At 32.8% G+C, this 21,163-nt stretch overlaps 1 protein-coding gene across 4 annotated transcripts in view; it reads right to left on the bottom strand.

Moving 5' to 3' along the window:
* MLLT10 (MLLT10 histone lysine methyltransferase DOT1L cofactor) overlaps positions 1–21,163 on the bottom strand; it is a 218,202-nt gene that overhangs the window by 151,059 nt on the left and 45,980 nt on the right. For all 4 annotated transcript variants that reach the window (XM_052001709.1, XM_052001711.1, XM_052001708.1 and 1 more), the window contains exon 5: positions 4,711–4,820. In XM_052001709.1, the coding sequence (XP_051857669.1) occupies positions 4,711–4,820 (110 nt within the window). The remainder of the gene's footprint in view (positions 1–4,710; positions 4,821–21,163) is intronic.

Raw genomic sequence — 21,163 nt, 5'->3', positions numbered from 1 at the left:
CCAACAGATCAGGAGCTGAACTCTTTTTTGCATCACAAATTCCCTTTGGAGTCTAGCCAGTTTAAAAAAAAAAAGGGGGGGGGAGGAAACGCGCGGGGGGGACATGGGTATCCCAGGTCCCAGATTAAAAGCTGCTGATATGAGGATTTGTAAATTTCATCCTAGCTTTCAAATTCCAATCCTATTATTTCTTTTTTCTTTACTTGCTTATTATCATCAACCCTACATATATTCTAATCGTAATGTTATCAAACATCTTACTGGGGAGAAAAAAAAGAACCTTTTGACAACTACCTACTGAAACTGCAGTTTTCTGAAGTGAAGTCTGCTGTGTAACTAAGATGATCAAGAATCCTAGAAAAAGTCAAAAGAAATGCCATGTGTCCAATGATAAGTAGTAAATGAACAAACAAGCTGCTATGTGAGCATAATAGAATGTTATTGTACCATAAAAATTATGAATATGTAAAATAAAAAGGAACATGGGAATAATGCAAAATGAAAAGGTATCAGATCAATATACAAACTGATTGCAATTATTTAAAAGAAAATAATAACAGCAACAAATTCTGCAGAAAAATACCCAGAAATAAAAGAAATCAAAGTTCAACATGGAACTAGATTAGGCTTTTTTTTTTTTTTTTTTTTTTTACAAAAAGCTAATAAATGCCTTTTAAGAGACAAATTTTAAGTAATATAAGTTTAGAATTTTAGATGTAATTATCTCTTTATTTTTGCTTATAAATCTAAGTATTTGTTTTTCCTGCTGGTTACTAATTTTAGAATCATCAATAAAGCTGAGTAAAAATTTAATTATTGAGTAGGCATGTTAAGAAAATCAAGATACTAATGACTCGGGGAGGGGAGGCTTAGATTATTTTAGATTGACAGAAAAACTTTTCTATCTAAATCAGAGGAAGTATGATACAGAGGAAAATTAATACTGGATTAGGAATCAAAAGACATGTTAAAATCCTGGCTCTTGCTATTCATTACCTCTCTGACTAAAGGCAATATGTTAATTTCTCTGGGCTTCAGTTTAACTATGTAAGGAAGAAAATGTAATGGATGATCTGTAAGATTCCGTCAAGCTCTAAATCTATAATCCTAGTACTTTGAACGGTAAAAATCTGGTCTATGCTGATGATATCCACCTTAGCTAATGCAGAATATGACAATCAGTACTCACACAAGCAGAGATGAAAAACAAACAAGAAGGAATAACCAATGAGAGGTGTCTGAAATTTGGAAGGCTCAACCCAATCAAATTAAGAAGCATTAACTATATATCTACTATGATTTATGCACTATACCATTACTAGAGATTAAAAGACAAAAGATTTTTTTTTAATGTACATACAAAATAAACAAAAGACAGCAAAATAAAAACAGGGAAAGTCCAAGAAATTAGAGAGACAAGAAAAGTCTTCTATGGGAAGACAGTCCTCAAGGAAGTAAAGAAGTGTATTCCAGGAACAATGAAAACGTACAAAGACTTCATGTGAGCAACAGACACTTCTAACAGTGTGGCTACATTGAGAATAATGTGAAAAAGAAACTAATCTAAAGAGAGCTGTTTATTCATAGGCAGCAAAGAATCAGAGGGAGTATAGAAGAACAGATACCATCTCTCCTGGAATGAGACCAAGCCATAAATTTATTTAGGCTTACAGGTTTGGGGATCAAGCAGTTACTGATGCAGGTTGCTAGTGTATAAGGCAAGTTTATTCATACTCAGGAGGAAAACACCAGGTATTGAGGATAGGTATAAGATACAAGAACTCCAGTCTGCATTAAAATTTTATTGGAAATAATGGGCTTTGAAAGAGTTTGAAAGTAAGAAATTTTATTTCCTCATTTCTTGGGAGACACAGCACAGTGAATAGAATGTTGGGTCTGTGGAGTCCAGAAAGCTTGAATTTAAATCTGTTCTCAGGCACTTATTAACTGTAGGATCTTAGCAAATTACTTGACTTATTTCTTCTTCAATTTCCTCATGTATAAAATGCAGTTGTTGTGAGAATAAAATGAGATATTTTCAAAGATTTTTTGGTAAACTTTTATAAAACATGTTATTATTATTATTATTATTATTGTGGCATAGAGACAGGGGACTTTGAGGCATACACTGTTAAACATGATCTTACATAGTTTGTCTTTTAGTTACTCATTTTAATTTAGTTTAAAGAAAAGTTCAGCTTCAGGGAGTAGTGGGTATAGCCAAATATGAAGGCTATATAAAAAGAAAAAACATTAACAAAAAATTTTTAAATAATGTAAATAATCTTACTGGTAATGTTTCCAACTTTTCTTTGCAATAAATAATGTCAGCTCTTGGTTTTAGACAAATTCCTTGATTTTATATGAAAGGAAAAGTAATTTTGATTCTTCTGAATACTTTAAGTGGATATCTTTTCAAAAATAAAAACATCAATTGGAAAAAAAAAAAGATACAAGAGCTATTATGAGGAAGGAAATGACAAGATCTGGCAAATGATTCCAATGTGGGGGTGAAAAAATGTGAGGAATAGAGGCTAAAGTGGAGGTCACAATTCTGGGAGAATAAAGTAATTATGGATGACCTCAATAAAAATAGTGGAGGGGTGCAGGTTAATACTAAAAGATAATGAATTCTATTCGAAAGAAAAATCAACCACAATTCCAAAGGACTAATGATAAAATATAATATTCACCCAATAGATAGAGAAGTGATATTCAAGAGACCAAACGAGAATATTTTTTTTCTTTTTCAGGACACAGTGAAAGCAGGAAGGCATTGTGCATACTGACACAATGTATTTGTAATGGATTTTGTTTTTCTTGCCTTCTCACTGAGTAAAAGTTGGGGAGGAAAGAGGGAGAATCTGAAAATAAAACTAAATAAAAAAAATTTCTGCCAAAAGGTATGTTGAGTTTCAGATATTTTCATTTCAGTTTGAAACAGCCAGTCAATAACTGGTGACATGGAAAAGGAATTCAGGAGACAGGATAGGAACAGCTATATTAATTTGAGCAGAAATAGATATATAAAACCAAATGAAATGCTAATAATAACAACTCAGGGGAGTCATCAAGATACAGAGAAAAGAGGACATAGGACTGAGTCTAAGGATATATCCGCAATCAGGCAGTATAATGTGGACGAGCCAGAAAAGGATAGTGAGAAAAAAATAGCAAGAACAGTATAAAAAGAAAACCCAGAAAGGAAAATGACTCCATGAGGAAAATGTGGCCTAAAGAGTCAAATGCAACAGACAGATCAAGCAAGATGAGGTTTAAAACCAAAATCAAATCCACCAAAGATGAAAATTAAGAGATCATTGGCAACTTTGCACATAAGACTTCTGAAGGATTTTGGATGAGGGAGATGAGCACAATACTAAGAGATTGAGGGGGTTCTAAGATCTAGTGATGTTTGTTTAAGAATGTAGGAAACTGAGTAGGACTGAAGACAACATGGATGAAACCATGAAAACATAAACACATGGGAGATTAGAGTGAAAGATGATTGGAGGGGAGGGGGAATCATAATCTGGAGAAGAAAAATGAGGATCAAAGAGGTTTGGTTTTGGCAAAGAGGACAACTACAGTATTAGAAAATAAAGGAGGAGAAAGTGAAGAATGATGTCAAGGTGCCATGGAATACAAAGAAAGAGAAGAGAAGAACCTAAAGAGAATGACCTCGATATTCTTAATAAGTTAAGGGATAAAATCCTCAACTGGGAATAGGAATTGGATAGTGGGAGGCCTGAAGAAAGAAGAAAAGGTTTAGAAAAACTTCCGTGGGGATTGAGATAAGCAATCAATTAGGAGCAATAACTGGTGTGATGGCCCAGTTAAAAATGTATTAACATGAATTTATATTATATCCAATCAGCACAGTTGCTTAACTTCCGACAGGTTAAAAAAAAAAAGTGGATAAGTAGAAATAATCCAGGACTTAGTCTGAGGAAGAATGAGCAGCAAAAAGACTGAAGAGCCAGGAAGTCAAAAGTTAAGAATGCTATAGAGTTTAATTAAATTAATATGGAGTTAAAAGCAATTCTTATCTTCATTACTTGAACACATTTTATTGATCCATCAAAAACAGATGTTATAGGAAGCCTATCCTTAGGTATATTTAAAAACCTTAATAACTACACATTGTCAGCATCTTTGCAATGTATTTCTAAATTTATTCTTTTCCTTTCAAATAATCTATGATAAAATGCAAAACTGACTTTGTTTATCAAAATGCAAAATGAAAGACATTTTTAGACATGGACAATTTGTGAATTTGCTTTGCTTAACTATGAAGTACAAGAATTCTGTTTTATTTCTTTTCTTTAAGATTGGGGTGAGAATGCAGAAGGAAAGAAAATAATGCTTGTTACTGAAAATTGGGGGTGGGGGGGGAGAGTGTATGTTTTCAAGTGTATGTGGCAAAGGGAAAATGAAAGTAGATAAGATCTTTAAATATAAAGATATCAATAGTTTGAGATTCAATGAGCTCAAAAACTCTTGAGTCAGAGACATACTTCAGAGATTTTGGACCAGATAAAAATATGATTCCCCTCAGAATAGATGAAATTCTTTATCTAACTGTTGTCCACAGAACAGTCAAACTTTTAAATCAAGGACCTAATAAAAGAACTTTACAATTCTAAAATCAAAAGTTACTAAATTGCTACCAAAAATTATAAATAATTCATATAACTACACATACTGTACCTTATTATAACGATCATGTGGAACAGACTGCAATACAATAGGTTCCATTGTAGAAACGTTGGCAAATTGAACCTCAGGAATATACAGGGCACAAACAACATGAGCCCAACCTTAAAAGAAAGGAAAACAAAATACTTTTAACCCTAGTATGTCAGGAAAAGGTTAATGCTGCAAGTAAAACCACTAATTTTCAATTTATAACTAACTTTTGCTTTTCATAACCTTCATTAAGGAATGTATCCCACCCTTTAAAATAAAAATCATTTGTTTGTTTTGGGAGAGGGAAATAGTTAACACCATCCACTGAATCTGAAAATATGGGCAATATTCAACAACCTGAAGTCAAATTCTTCAAAGAAAGAAGGTACATTTTCTCATCTCTCTTTCAGGGTCAACAATCATCCTAACTAGTGTTTAGTTTCAGGAGGTTTTGGTCTTTCTATGTACACTGTTGCTTACATTGTGTACACTCTGTGGTTTTATCCACTTCTCTTTCTATCAGTTAATATAAAGTTTTCCACTACTTCTCTGAACTTTTAGTATTTGTAATTTCTTATGATTCAGTAATATTCTGTTGTAATGCAGTACTAAAATTTGCTTATTCTTCAATTGTTAGGAATTTACTTGTTATCTAATTCTTTGCTATGAATATTTCATTAAATACCGGACAATTTTATTTCTCTTTGAGATGCCTAGGATTATATATAACTAGCAGTAAGTTCTCTGGGTCAAAGATATGAAAACTCTGTTAGCTTTGTTAATTTAATTGCAAATTTCTTTCTGTAATGGCTGGACTATTTCACAACTTCCCAAAAAGTTTAGTAATAAGTCTATCCTTCCATAACCAATCCAATATTGACAACTTGTGTTTTAAATTATTATCTTTGTCAATTTCCAGGTTGTAGGCTATTTCATGGACTTATTATTAATGACTTAAAACAATCTTTCATATGGCCAATAGCTGGCAATTCTTCTTTTGAGAAATGTCTATCATTTGACCACTTGTTCTTTTGGATATGCCTCTTAGTCTTATATATTTGTGTTTGTTATCTGTATGTCATCAGATGTTTCATAAGAAGATTTTCCCCAATTAAAAAAGTCTCTTAAATTTGTAATGATACTGTTAGCACAAAAGCCTCTTAATTTCATGTAATAAAATCTATGTTGTCTTTTATGATAAACCATTAATTATCGAACCCCAATACTAAAAACTATAAACATTTCAAAAATGAATGCCTGTGACTATATCCAATAATGATAATGGTGACAATTTCTAGCAGTTACATATCATCTTAAGATTTCCAAAGTGCTTTACAACAATAATTTATATTACATTGTTTTAAGGTCAGCAAAGCACTTTACAATATTATGTCATTTTATATATTCACAACAACTCTAGGAGATAAGTGCTATTATTATCATCATTTGCCTTTTACAGATAAGGAAACAGAAGCAAAGAAAAATTAAATAAATTAAAATGTTAAATTAAAAAAATTAAGTGACTTAACTTAAAGACACATAGCTAATGAATATCAGAGGCTGGATTTGTACTCAGGCCTTCCTGCCTCCAGGTCTAGTGTTTTACGTATTATATGTGGTTTATATGATATACTTAGATGACTTTAATCACTGGATAAAGAATAATAAACTACTGATGACATTTCCAAACCTACTCTATTAAGATGAAAAACAACTCTTAGCATATTATACTTTTGCATAGAATATGTACCTTTGCAGAGAGTGACATGAAGTAATAAAATTATGTATGTATCACTTCCAAGCCACCCTCCAACAGGGATTCCACATTATTTGGCTACTCTCCCACTAGGCACTACTATATACATTAATATAATAACAGTGATATAGGTAATTAAGTACATCACAAAAAATGGGTTTGGTAATGAGAATAATGTAACACCTCCTCAATGAATGGGGAATATAAAAAAATTAAATGAAATAAAACAAATAGTTACTCCAAAGTGCCATATTCTCAAATGAACCCTTCAACTTAAATTTGGACTGATATGGTACACAGCTTTTCCTACTAAGGAGTATCCCACCAGCAGTGGCCCCACACAACTTAAGTTAGTGATACTCCGTCTCAGCAAATGACTATTACTACTATAATATTAAAAAATAATTTGGGTAACATTTTCCCTCATTGTCCATCCTGACCCATCCTACCTTCAAAGTTAATGCACATGTAACAGTCTTTATTAACATTAACCTTCCACAAAATGGAAAAGGCCTTGTATTTTGGGGTAGTCAAAAGACAGAACATCTATCATTTATCAGGAGCACAGTAAAGGGAAGAGTTATCTAGGGGGAAAATGGCTTTTACTGAATTCTAGGGAACACTAAAGATCCTCACAAATTTTGAGAGAGAATATCCCCAAAATACACAAAATTCAAAGCTTGAGAATATTTGGATTGCTGGCAGATTCTCTAAATACACCATTATATCAGCAAAGAGTGATAGTTTTGTTTCTACTTCAATTTCTCATTTTTCCCTTACTGCTCCAGCTAGCATTTCTATTCTAGTACAATACTTAAAAAGGTACTGATAAGGGACATCCTTGATTTGCAGTTTCATGTACAATTATCTTCTATTGTGCTATGTCATGGAAATGTTTGCTTTATTTCATTATTTCTTTATAGATACTTTATAGTTACTGGTCTTAAATAAATATTATTAATCAATTTAAAGAAAGTTCCATGAATTCCCATGTTTTCCAGTGTTTTGTAATAGTTGCATTTCATAAAAGTTTTTTTCTATATTTATTAAGATAATCATATTTTTTATGTTATTGATGTGGTCAATTATGCTGATAGTTTTCCTAAAATTGAACCACCCCACATTCCTAATATAAAAATATCACCTGGTCATAGTGGTCACATGCATGATCCTTGTGATATATTGCTTTAATCTGCTTGCTAATGTTTTATTTAAATTTTTTTAATCAAGATTCATCAGACAAACTGACCTATACTTTTCTTTCTCAGTTTTTGCTCTTCCAGTTTTAGGTCATGAAAGGAATTTGGTAGGATTTTTTCTTTTCCCTATTTTTCCAAATAGTTTTTACTACATCACAATTGTTCTTTAAATGTTTGGTAGAATTCACTTATAAATACGTTTGGTCCTGGGGATTTTTTCTTAGGGAGCTCACTGATGGCTTGTTCCATTTCTTTTCTGCATTCTATTTCTTGTTACTCTTGAATAATTTCTATTTTTGCAAATATTTGTCCACTTAGTGAGATTTATTGGCACATAACTAAGCAAGATAGTACCTAATAATTGCCTTAATTTCCTCTTCATTGGTGGAGAATTCATACTTTTTATTTTTGATACTGCGTTTTCTTTTCTTTTTAAAATCAAATTAGCCAACAATTTATCTATTTTATTGTGTCTCTCCCCTCCCACAAAAATCAGCAGCTAGTTTTATTATTTCCTACTTTCTTTTTTAATTTCCAATCTTATCAATTGGATTGTTTGATTTTTCCTTTTTTTTTTTTTTTGATTTTTCAGGATTTCCAATTTACTGTTTAGTTGGAGATTAATATTTTCTTTTTTTAGTCTTTTTAAAAATTTTAGCTATAGACCAATTCATTGATCTGCTCTTTATTTTACTGACATTAGTTTTTAAAAACATAAATTCTTTCCTAAATAATACTTTGGAAGCAACCTGTATAACTTTTGATATGTGGGTCCCATTATTATTCTCTTTAATGAAATTAATGGTCACTTCTATGATTTGTCTTTTTAATCTACCTTCCTAAGACCTTTTATTTAATATAATTTTCATTGTATTATGGTGTGAAAAGGATGAATTTAATTTTTCTGCATTTGGTTATGACATTTTTATACCCTAATATGTAGTCAATTTTTGTGAAGGTGCCAGTTGAGAAAAGGATATACTCTTCCATTCCCATATATTTTTCTCCAGAGGCCTATATCATGACTAACTTTTGTAAAATGCTATCCATTTCCTTAACTTCTTTCTTGTTTATCTTATGGTTACACTTACCTAGATTTGAAAAGGGAGAGTTGAAATTCCCTACTCATATACTTTTAACTATCTCTTGTAACTAATTTAACTTTTCAAGGTATATAATTAAATATGTATATAATCGCAATATTGTTCACTGAAAAATCTGTTTGCTGCATATTCTTTGTGGTTTTAACACCTGTCTCTGGATTATGGACCATTCATCTCAATTATATAAAATTTATGAGCCCATTTCTCTGTAGTATAAGATAGATTTTTATATCCAAATGAATGAATAAGTTACTTCTCCTTTGAGCCTATTCTAATGAGAGTAAAATACAAAGTTGACCAACAACCCCCATCTTTCTAAAAGCTCTTTTCACACCTGCTTTAAGTGAGATGATTTTCCCCATTCTAGCCCATTCTTCCTTTTTCATCAATGGATTCCTTTCTCATCCCTTCATTTTTTAATCACCCCAATAAAACCAACTTACATTTGTATTCTCTATGTATACTTCATCTAAGTGCCCTAATAATAATAATAATAATAATCTTAGAAAATGTGGGTATCGAGTTCCCATGTAAGATTGCAAAACAATTTAGCTTGCTCAATCTCTTAGGATTTTTCTTCCATGTTTACCTTGTTACGCTTCTTGAGTCTTGTATTAAAGGTACATTTTCTATCTGCTCCAGTCTTTTCATCAGAAATGCTTCAAAGTTCCCTGATTTGTTAAGTACGATCCCCACAACACATATCCCCCCTGAAGATTACAATTAATTTTGTCAGGTGAGTGATTCTTGGTACTAATCCAAGCTCCTTTGCCTTCCAGGATATATACATATACATACATACATACATATATATATATATATGAATATACATACTCAAGCCTTTGGATCCTTCCTTTAATGTTACAAGATGGTAAATCTTGAGTGAACCTGAGTGGCTCCATGATATTTAAAATGTTTCTTTTCTAGTTGCTTGCAATTTGACATGGGAGGTCTAGAATTTGATTGTTAACAGTCCTGAGAGTTTTCATTTTGGGAATGTCTACTTTTTCATTCTGTTTTGTTACTTCTTGATAGCACAGGGAATCTTAGCTTACTAATAACATTTGCTCAATTCTAAATTTTAAAGTACTAATTTCCTCAGTGAGCTTTTGCATCTCCTTTTCCATTTTACCAATTTTACTTTTCATTTTCTTTTCTTCGAGTGATCTTTTTTTTACCTCTTTTTCATCTGGGCTTTTTAAGTTCTCTTCAGTGGATTTTTGTGTCTTTTTTTTTTATTACTATTTGGACAATTCTAGTTTTTTAGGTGCTATTTTCTTCAGTCTATTTTCTGCCTTTTTTATATAACTATTCTTTTCATAATTTCCTTGCATCACTACTCTCATTTATGACTTTTTCCCCCAGTTTTTCTCTACCTTTCATATTTGATTTTTTAAAAATCCCTTTTGAGCTTCTTTCAATAATTGCTCCTAGGCTTGTATCTAATTCATCTTTTTCTCTGATGCTTCTGCATGGAGCTCTTTTGGCTCTGTTGCCTTTTTCTGAGTCTGTGTCTTTTATCTTCCCTGTCACCATAGTTATTATCTATGGTTAAACTTGAGTTCTGCTCCCTCAATAGAGGGAGTTTCAGGTTTTTCATGATGCTGGTTCTGGTTTTCAGAGCTAGTCCTGGTGATCTGTTAAGTTTTCAGTTTGTCCAAGATGACAGACTTAAGGAAAAGTGTGGTCCCTGATCTTCTGGACTTCACTCTGGTCTGTGAATGATCACAAGCACTCTTCTTTACCCTGGAACTGTCACTCAGTTCCCTATTCCTTGGTGCAGAAATCCTAATGTTCCTCTTCATCCTAGAAACATGACATGGAATTGTATAACAGCAATGCAACAGGGTCATGTTCCCAATGACAATAAAGGATTTCTCATAGCTTCACCTATTGTCCAACATCTTTACTGCCTGTGGGCTGAGAGCTCCAAAAGCTGCTGTCATCACTGCTACTACAATCACACTTCAAGGCCTCCTTGCTATCTTATGCAGGCCCAAGCACCATCCGGGGGGGACCAACTTTTACTGGTCTAACTTTCTTCAACTTCTAATATTCTTAAACTGGAAAATTGTTTCACTCTGACTTGTTTCTTGTTCCTGCAGCTCCAGAATTTAAGATAAAGTTTTATTTTAAAGTTATTTGAAGGGAATTTGGAAAAGTTAAGGTGAGGTCATGTCTTTACTCTCCCATCTTGATTCCACCTCCTTTTAGTGTGTTACTTTATCATCATATGATTTGAGAAGCACTCCAGGCTTTTGCTAGTGTATATATGGGGAACCTAGAAAGCCTTCCTCCTGTTCAAGCAACCATGTACACCAAACATGGTAACCAGTCCTTTAAGCTATCTCTTAAAATGTTTTGCAAAGAATTTTGATAAAATTACCAAAATTTCCTGAAACAATGACAAAATAAAAAATTAACTTTAGTTCCTTGTGATTGTTTAATGATTCTTTCTTAACTACTTAGTTTCATTCCATATCTTAACCTTTCTTCACTATGGAAGCTCCTCTCCACTAAGAATGAAAAAAACGGTGATTTCTGCATATTTGTAATGAAATATCAACTGTTTTTGTAAGTAATTTTTCATCCTATCATTAGTGACCAAGAGAAAAAAAGTCCACTAGTTTTAGAATCAAAAGACAAGCATGGTTCCCACAATTCCACTTGTTTGTTCCACCATATAATGAATGGGAATAATACTTATTTTTATATAGTATAAAGTTGTATACCCAGTTGTTTACCCATTTCTTCCAACTGTACATCACTACATAAATACAAATTACTACAACTTGCAATTTTCCCTATGACTCAATTTTTAAATTAAATTAATTTAATTAAATAATTCATTAAAAATGAATAAAAAGAAAGGAGATACACATGGAACAAGCAAAAAGGTGAACATAAAAAAAATTAATCATGTAAAGAAAAAAGGAATTGCTTAATTGTAGGATGCTATAGCAAAATGCAATACAATATATGTCAACATAGTGTATATATGAAAAATATAAAACATCATGATTCAATTGAAATTATCTGAACACAAAGACAATACAAACACACTCACAACCTCACTCACCCCTAAGACAAACTTTGATGAATCTGTGATTACCAAGGAACCCTGAGAGACAGAAGAGCTTGGGCCAGGAGAGTCAAACCACTTCCAAAATCTCAAACATCACTTCCCCTGAAATTCAAATTAAAACATTTCCCATTTATACATCTCTCTGACATTCCTCTTTACTTGAGTAAAGCAAATAGTGATGTGTCCTGGGAGGAAAACCTTGGGCACTGAACCAAGAAAAGGAAGTTCAGAAATAAGTAGCAGTGAAATGGCTCAGATCCCAAGAACAGATTCAAGGTCTCAGCTCCAACATCTAACACAGTCTGCAAAAAGCATAAAAATTACTGGACTGTCTGAATGGCATGACCATGACAAAAGCCTAGATATTCTATTTCAAGAAAACTAAACAGATCTTTTAGAATCACAGAACAGAGCAGAAATAAAAAGAATCCATTGGTCAATCCTAGAATGAAACTTTCCAGGAAAATCACAACTAAAATCCAGAATTTCCAGGCCAAAAAAAAAAGATAAATAAATGAAATAAAAATGGTGCAATCAGATGATTATGTATCTTCTCTAATATCATTTCTACAGGTAAAATCATGTGGCTTTCTAATATTGAAAGCTTAGATTTTTGTGCCAAGGACTTTTATTTTTCCGCAAATCTTCAGGCACTATAGGACAGTGTAGGAGTACTGAGAGGCTGCATATCACAATGTATTCCAGGATGATGGAGATGGGACACTGGGATGGAGGTATTCATATTCCAAAGGCTCTTGAGTTGGGCTACCTCCATTAGGCTGAGAGGAGAGATAGTAGTCATGGGGTTTGTGTTTTTATTTATTTATTTGTCACACGCTGGCTTTTGTCTTTACCCAAGAGTACCTTACCGCTTTCCTGTGGGGAGTAGCTGGTGAATATCGCTGAATCCTTCTACACAAGAGCAACTCCCTGGGACAATGTTTGTGAAATATGAGAAGCAAGACTGTCACAGTTTTGGAAAGAGCTGCTATTCCCCCAAGGCTCTTTTGCTAGACTAATGGTGACTTTGAGTTAGCAGCTGCTGCTAAGGTGGGTGGATAAGAGAGGTAGGACCAGGGGCTGGGTTAGAAATAGATTTGGATGTCTGAAGACTTTATTAATTCATTCCAAGGCCCTTCAGTTTGGGATCTTGGGCTGTCACCACTGGGATTATGATAGGACATGGTTCTCAAGGTGGAGGTTGTAGTTTAAAATTGTCTAGCATACATGCTGTCTCCTATTTCAACCTCAGGGTGCCTTGCTACTTTAACCAAAAAAAAAAAAAAAAAAAGCTACACCCTATTTACATCCATCGTGTACTTCTCTATTATCTACTCTCCTTTAGATGACTCATAATCTGCAGAGAACATAGTATTCTAGCATACTCAAAATAAAACTATGAATATTGAAAAGGTGAATTTTCATTTTGGGGAAAAAACTAGCATCAATCAAAGCATTGTAATTGTGGAGGAAGTTAGTTTAACAACATCATCCAGCATGATGCTTTAACTTACACATCAACTAAAGTGAGACAGAGTTGCACAGCCATTAGCCTATTCTTCCAGTGACTGAAGTCCAGTGGCAAACCCAAAGTCAAGTTGACTGGTGACAGCTGATGCCATGGATGACCTCGGCATCTCTGACATCAGGCCAAGCTCTAAGCACTCCAAAGCATATGCTCCCCTTCCTTCATGGCTACTAGAACAAACTGTTCTTATCTGCCCATTTTGGGGAAGCGAAGGTGAGAAAGTACGTGGCGACGAGAAGGTACACAGCTTGCCCAGATGACAAGCTAGTAAATGTCCAAGGCCAGATTAATAATCTCTTCTTCCTTACTTCTTCAGGCCTGGTTCTTATCCGCTGCAGCACCTATCTGCCTAAATTAAGATCCCAAAGGGAGAAAAACACTGGGACCATGTGGATTTACAAAGGACTGCTATCTAACATTCAAAGAACAATTAATTTCAATGGTATCATCGTTGTTGTTGTCTGCACTTCTTTCTTAAAGAGGATCTATGACATCAGGCAGATGATATATTGACTTGCAGGTGAATTGTATTTAAATGAGGCAGATTTGAGCAAAGTCATCATTCCCACTATCTTCTCCAGAAACATCAGAATCCAGAAACATGACGTAGATCAGGACAATTGACGATGGCCAAGGATGTACTGGGAGAGACCCAGGTCTTTGTAAGCCAAGATCTTTCTCAAGGTCTCAGGTCATCTGAGGCAACACCCATTCCCCAATATTACATAAACTAATTACATAGGGAAAGAATTTAAATTCTTTCTATGATACAAATGTGTTTTTAATAATTAAACCAAAGAAAATCAAACTGATATAGATATAGATAAATGTATGTATGTATAAACCAATTATCTCCAACAAGCAGATCCAAGCTACAGAATAACTTTATTATGTCCAACTTAAGTTCCTATAAAATGATGCAAGGTTGGTTCAATATTAGGGAAACTATCAACATAATAAGCAATAATAATAAATATATTGAAAAAATTAATTAAAAAATATACCACAACAGTTACTAAAATATGCCATGCTCTTCTTTGTGCAATCACTGCACTATTATGTCTATATTCCTAAGAGATAAGAAAAAGAAAAAAAGTACATCAGAGAGCACAAAAACCATTTATAGCAGTTCTTTCTATTATATCAAAGAACAGGAAAATAAGAGAACAAATAACAATTAGCAAACGGCTTAACAAATTTTGGTACAGGAATATAATAAAGAATTGCTACCTTGTGAAGAAGCTAGACATATGGAGTGCCTAGAAAGGAATAGCAGTATGACTATGGGAAGTCATTTAATCTCAATTTGCCTCAGTTTCCTCATTTGTAAAAAGGGAACAAAAATAATAAATCTTCAGTTGCTTTGGGATCAAATAAGATAATTACAAAACAAGAAATATATTCTATATCTAGAACATAGTAGGCACTAGGCTATCTATTATGCTATTGGGTTTTTTTTTTTTTTTTTTAAAGACAAAAGAGAAACTTGGAAAGATGTGTATGAACTGGTAAAGAGCTAAGTGAGAAGACACAAAACAATTTATATAATAGCATCAATACTGGGGGAAAAAACTATTTTGGTAAACTTAGAATCTCTGGTCAATGCAACAATCAACCATGACTCCAGGAAATTGATGATAAATACTATTCACCTTCTGACAGAGATGATAAACTCAAGATAAAGAAAAGCAGTACTGTAAGTAAATGATAACTGAATTAATCCCATTTACTTAATACACTCTTTGGGAATGAAGTTTGAGAGGGATTTTTTTGAGATTGCCCTGGGAACGTAATATCCATTTATCCATTTTTCTATGAACAGAAGCTTTTCAAGGATGTGACTAACTATTCTCCTACTTAGAAATGTTAACGATATAACCTTCAATTATCCTCTAATCATAATGACTTTAAAATTTTTACTTAATCATGTAGCCAAAACTTTAAAGTTTAAGCTACTAAATTAGAAAGAATGAAAACACCCTATATATCAACTATTCTTAAAAACAAAAGCAAAGGTCTAATAAAGTCTCAGAATATTGACTTAAGTTATTTTTGTATTTCTCAGTATTTAAACACCATAATTCTAAACACATGACAAAACATTCAAGAGAGGAAAAAAAAGTTACCTAGTAGTAAATTTCCCTTTCTGTCATTTAAACTTTTTAACATTGTTTCTCTTGCTCTCTAAATGGAGTGACCATTCCAATGTAAATTATCTTGAAATGTAATAATTACTCATCTTTCTGAATTCCAGCCTTTCCAGGTAATTAAAAGTGTTCCTAGGAAAGGAAGCTAAGATTGTGGGAGAAAAGGTAGGAACTTGACCAACCTCTCTCCCAAACTGCTCCAATTCCTTTAATAATGACTCTAAACAAATTTTAGAATATCAGAACACCCAAAAAGATGAAGTAGAACACTTTCCAGTCAAAAGCAACTTAGAAGTGCAACAGAAAAGATCTGTGTCAACTGAGTGGCAATCTGGCCTGCAGTTCCAGTACAGGGCACTTCTGGTACAGTCTCAACAGGGACCAGAGTCATCGAGGTGGGATCTCTTAATCAGTAGCACTGATGGAGGCTCCTTGACCTCTGCATAGAGAACACCAAGCCAGTAGAAAGGGCCTATGGTAACAGGATGGAAGTAGGGTGTGCAGTCCCAGAGCAGCCTCATTAGATCTTATTATAGCTACAGTGGGGTGCAAACTGCTCTAGGGCAGAAAAGTGTTTGTAGTCAGATTCCCAGAAAGGTCTCTAAAAATAGCTGCCCAAAACCCTTGAATTTTGGGACAGTGCACTATCCACACTGGAAAAAGAGCCCTATTCTTAACAAAGAGTTAAAAGCAGAGTAATAGGCTAGGAAAATGAGCAGAAAACAGAAAAAGATTCTGAACACAAAAAGTTATAATGGAGGATCAAAATACACACTCAAAAGATAATAAAGTCAAAACTGCTACATCCAAAGCCTCCAAGAAAAACAAGAATTGGGCTCAGGCTATGGAAAAACTCAAAAGAGACTTTGAAAATCAAGTAAGATATTTAACATGTATCGGTCTACCTGCCATCTGGGGGGAGGGGGGAAGGAAGAAGGAGGGAAAAAATTGAAACAGAAGGTTTTGCAAAGGCCAATACTGAACAATTACCCATGCATATATCTTGTAAGTAAAAAGCTATAATAATAAAAAAGAAAGAAAATCAAGTAAGAAAAATGGAGGAAAAAATAGGAAAAGAATTGAGAAAGGTGCAAAAGTAAATGCAAAAAGCTAATGAGAAGAATGCCTTAAAAAGTAAAATCGGACAATTGGAAAAGGAGGTACAAAAGCTACTTGAAGAAAATTCTAAAAAATAGAACTGAGCAAATGGAAATCAATTACAATCAAGATTAATCAAGATACAATAAACCAAAAATCAAAAATGAAAATACGAAATAGCTCATTGGAAAAACAACTGACCTGGAAAGTAGAGCCAGGAAAAATAATTTTTAAATTATTCATCTATCTAAAAGTCATGATTTAAAAAAAAAAAAAAAAAAACCTGGACATCATCTTTCAAGAAATTATCAAGATCACGTCAGAAAAGAGATGCCAAAGTGAAAACTCCCAAGATTATAGCCGAATTGTAGAAATTCCAGGTTAAGAAGAAAATATTGCAAGCATCCAGAAGGAAGCATCCACAGTAAGTATAACATAATATTTAACAGCTTCTACATTAAAGTTTTGGAAGGCTTGGAATACATATTCTGGAGAGCAATGGAGCTAGGATTGCAACCAAGAATCACCTATCCAGAAAAACTGAGTATAAACCTTCAGAGGAAAAGTGGGTCACTCAATGAAACAGGATTTTCAAGCATTCATGATAAAAACATCAGAGCTGAATGGAAAATGTGATTTTCAAATACAGGACTTTGGAAAAGCATAAGAAGGTAATCAAGAAAATGATACTTTAAGGGACTTAAATAAGGTTTATCTATGTATATTTCTATATGGAAGGATGGAACTTGTTACTCATTAGAACATTCTCACTATTATGGCAGTAAGAAGGGTTACATGTAGACAGAGGGCACTGGTAGGAGTTGAGTATGAAGGAATATTTTGAATGTACTGAGAAAGGGAAAGGGAGAAATAGAATGGTATAAATTAGCTGTCATAAAAAAAGAAAAAGAAAAAGCTTTTACAGTAGAGAGGAAGGAAAGGGTTAAATGAGTAAATGTTACTCTTATCAGAATTGTCTAAAATAGGAAATAACAAACATAGGGGTATAAAAAATCCATCTTATCCTGCAGGAAAATAAAGAGAGGAATAAAATACAAGTTGAGGTAGGGATAGGGTGATAAAAGAGAAGGCCTATTGGGGGAGGAAGTGCTTAATAGTAAAAACATGTGAGGAGGGACAGGGTGAAGGGAGAGAGTGAGTATATGTGGGGAAATACAATTAGCAATACTAATTGCAAAAAAATTTAGAATCAAGTTTCTATGACTTTATCACACTATTTCTCCATGAGAGGGCCATTTTAAAAACTATTTTACAGATGAAGAGAAGAAATTAAGAGATTTGCTCAAAATCACTCTAATAATAATGACTAAAAACAAGAAGTAGAATCCAAGTGTCATGAAACCAGGTCCAAGGCCTTTTGTCCTATAGTCTTTTTGCCTCTCCATCACTCAGTTCAATCTTAGAACAATGCTAATACACATTATTTCTCAGTACCCAACAAGTGTTTGGATGCTGGTCCTCTGAAGTTCATTTTACCACCAGCAGAGGAGTAAATTAGTTAAAATTACTCTGTGCTCACAAGGTACCACTAGAAGCCAAGGATATATATAATAGCTCAGTATCATTATTTTGTGTTCTGTTTTGATCTCTGAAGCTTTTTGAACTTCCCGTTTCTTAATAGATTTTAACTTGTAACATTCAAAATTCCTATTAAGAAAAAAAGCTTGGGCCCTTTCTGTAGTGGCAAGGATCTGGCAACTGAGTGAAGGCCCATCAGTTGAAGAATGGCCGACTAAGTTATGGTATATGAATGTAATGGAATATTATTGTTCTGTAAGAAATGATCAGAAGGATGATTCGAGAGAGGCCTGGAGAGACTTACATGAAATGATGCTAAGTGGAGTAGAACCAAGAAAACAATGCACAAGGCAACAAGATTATCTGATAATCAATTCTGATGAATGTGGTTCTCCAACAATGAGATGATTCAAAGTAGTTCCAATTGTTTAGTGATGAAGAGAACCATCTACACCCAGAGAGAGAACTGTGGGAAATGTGTGGTTCACAATATAGCATTTTCACTCTTTGTTGTTGTTTGCCTGCATCTAATTTTGCTGCTTCTTTTTTTCTTTGTACTAGTTTGATTGTATATATATATATGATAATTGTATAAATATATATACATGTACTGGATCTAACATATCCTTCTAAAATGTTTAATGTATATATTGGACTACTTGCCACCTACGGAAGGGTATGGGGGAAGGATGGGGAATTGAAACACAAGGTTTTGCAAGGGCTAATGTTGAAGAACTGTCCATGCATGTTTTGAAAAATAAAAAGCTTTAATAAAGAAAATAAAAAATCTGATAGTGGGGAAAAAAAGGTGCTCCTGGAGGTGGGAGATAGAAAATGGAATCAAGATAATAAAAAAGCAAGAAGCATTAGCGACAATCCCATCCTAAAACATGTCCAAACAGATTTAGAAAAATCTACCAGGCCAACTCCTGATGAGTAAGCCTAAGAAAAAAGTCAGTGTTATCTACTGATTGGCATCATGTAATATGGAGAATAACCTACAAAACTTCAATAAAAACCTATTCATACAAAATAGAAGGAATTGAAACATAAGTTTTATGATTCAGTAACCTTAGCCAATGAAGCATTTCTTCCATTTGAAACTACATATATTTATAAACTCTTTTTCATCTTAGAATAATCAAATCCAATATTCTCCTTACATCCCTAGACCCAAGTTGATCTCTAAAAAACCCAAGTTTCAACAAAGAAAAACTTCAATTAAGTAGTACATTGAGTAGTAAAATTAAAAACTAGCTCTTTGCAAAATGTTTATTTAGCACATAGTAGAAACTTAAATAAATGCTAACTGACTGAAGAAATCATCAATTTCAAATACTGAAGAAATCAGTATTTGAATACTGACAATAAACACCATCAAAAAGGGAGAAAAAAATCCCATTCAAAATAACTACTGAATGTACATAATAGATGGGAATTCACCTACAAAGACATGGAAGATTTATACACATAGAAACACAAAACTCTCTTTACAAAAAGATGAATAATTAGTACTTTAAATTGTTAATGGTTAATCAATAATCAACAATCATTTATTAATCACTATGTGCCAGATATTGTGCCAACAAAATAAAAATGGCAGCAGTACCAAAATTATTTAGATTCAATACCATAAGCAATCTATCAAGAATTAGAAGAAAAAAAATTACAGAATTCACTTGGAAGTAAAGTGATCTCAAAGGAAAAAACGGGAGAGAGAGATCAACTAAACAGTTTACAAAATATACTACAAATATTAAATTGTCACAACTATTTGGTACTATTTAAAATAAAATTAATCAAATGAAAGATTTGAAACAGAAGGTAAAGAAGCAATCAAAAATAGCAATTTTTTTTCATAATAGCAAAATTTAAAATAAAGCCCAAAACTTGTACAGGCAACCTGGAGAAAGATTACTTTCTAAAAACTACAAAAACTGTAAAATAGAAAGCCAGAAATGACTTTTAGATAAACATTTTATATTACATACTAGAATAAGCTTTGAATGGATTATGATATAAATATGAAATATAAAAGCATAAATGAGGGTCACGAAAGGAAAATTTTCCATAATTATACATAAGGGAAGAGTTCTTAAACAAGGAATAGAAAGGATCAAATAAGAAAATGGATTATATAAAACTGAAAAAGCTGTGGAAACATTGCAGTAAGAATTAGGGTAAACAGTTAATTAAGAAATAATTTTTGCAGCAAATTTCTCTGATAAAGTAACTATATCTAAGGCATACAGTAAATTGACTCAAATACACAAAATCAATAGCAAATCCAAAATAAATGGTTAAAAAAAAGGTAGAAAATACAACCTATCAAAAACATTTTTTAAATGCTCCAATTCACCAATAATAAAAGAAATCAACTTTAAATTTAAATAACTCTGAGGTGACACTTTATATTCATTAGATTGGTAAAAATGACAAAAAATAAAAATGACAAATGTTGAAGGAGCTGGGAGCACAGATATACGCTAATGCATTGCTGATGAATCTGTGTGTTTATTCAACTATTATAGAAAACAAAATGGAACTATCACCAAAAAATGACTAAAAGAAACACCCTTTTAGGCTAAAAAAATATATAGCACTAATAGACATATACTTCAAAAAGACTAAGAACCAATAGGTATTTTATATGTATATATATATATATATATATATATATATATATATATATATATATGTGCGCGCAATGGCAAGGTAGTATTACGCTGTAAGAAATGACAAAAAGGTTTAACGGAGAAAAACCAGAAGAATTATATAATAAAGTGATGAAAAAGAATTTAAAAAGCAAAACTATAATTAAATTTAAAAACAAGCATTTCATCAAAACCATTAGTTAAAAAATAAGAGCCCAATAGCCTGGACTAGACAAGGAAGGACAAAAAACAATGGAACTCAATAATACAGTCTTTGATAAATGGGAAAATCTAAATTAAGTAGGAAAAAAATCATTTGATAAAAAGAAATGTAGTGAAAATTCCAAAGGAGTCTTGCAGAAATT

Source organism: Antechinus flavipes, chromosome 5, assembly GCF_016432865.1.
Source record: "Antechinus flavipes isolate AdamAnt ecotype Samford, QLD, Australia chromosome 5, AdamAnt_v2, whole genome shotgun sequence".
Classification (NCBI taxonomy): domain Eukaryota; kingdom Metazoa; phylum Chordata; class Mammalia; order Dasyuromorphia; family Dasyuridae; genus Antechinus; species Antechinus flavipes.
This window is presented reverse-complemented; position numbering and strand designations above follow the sequence as displayed.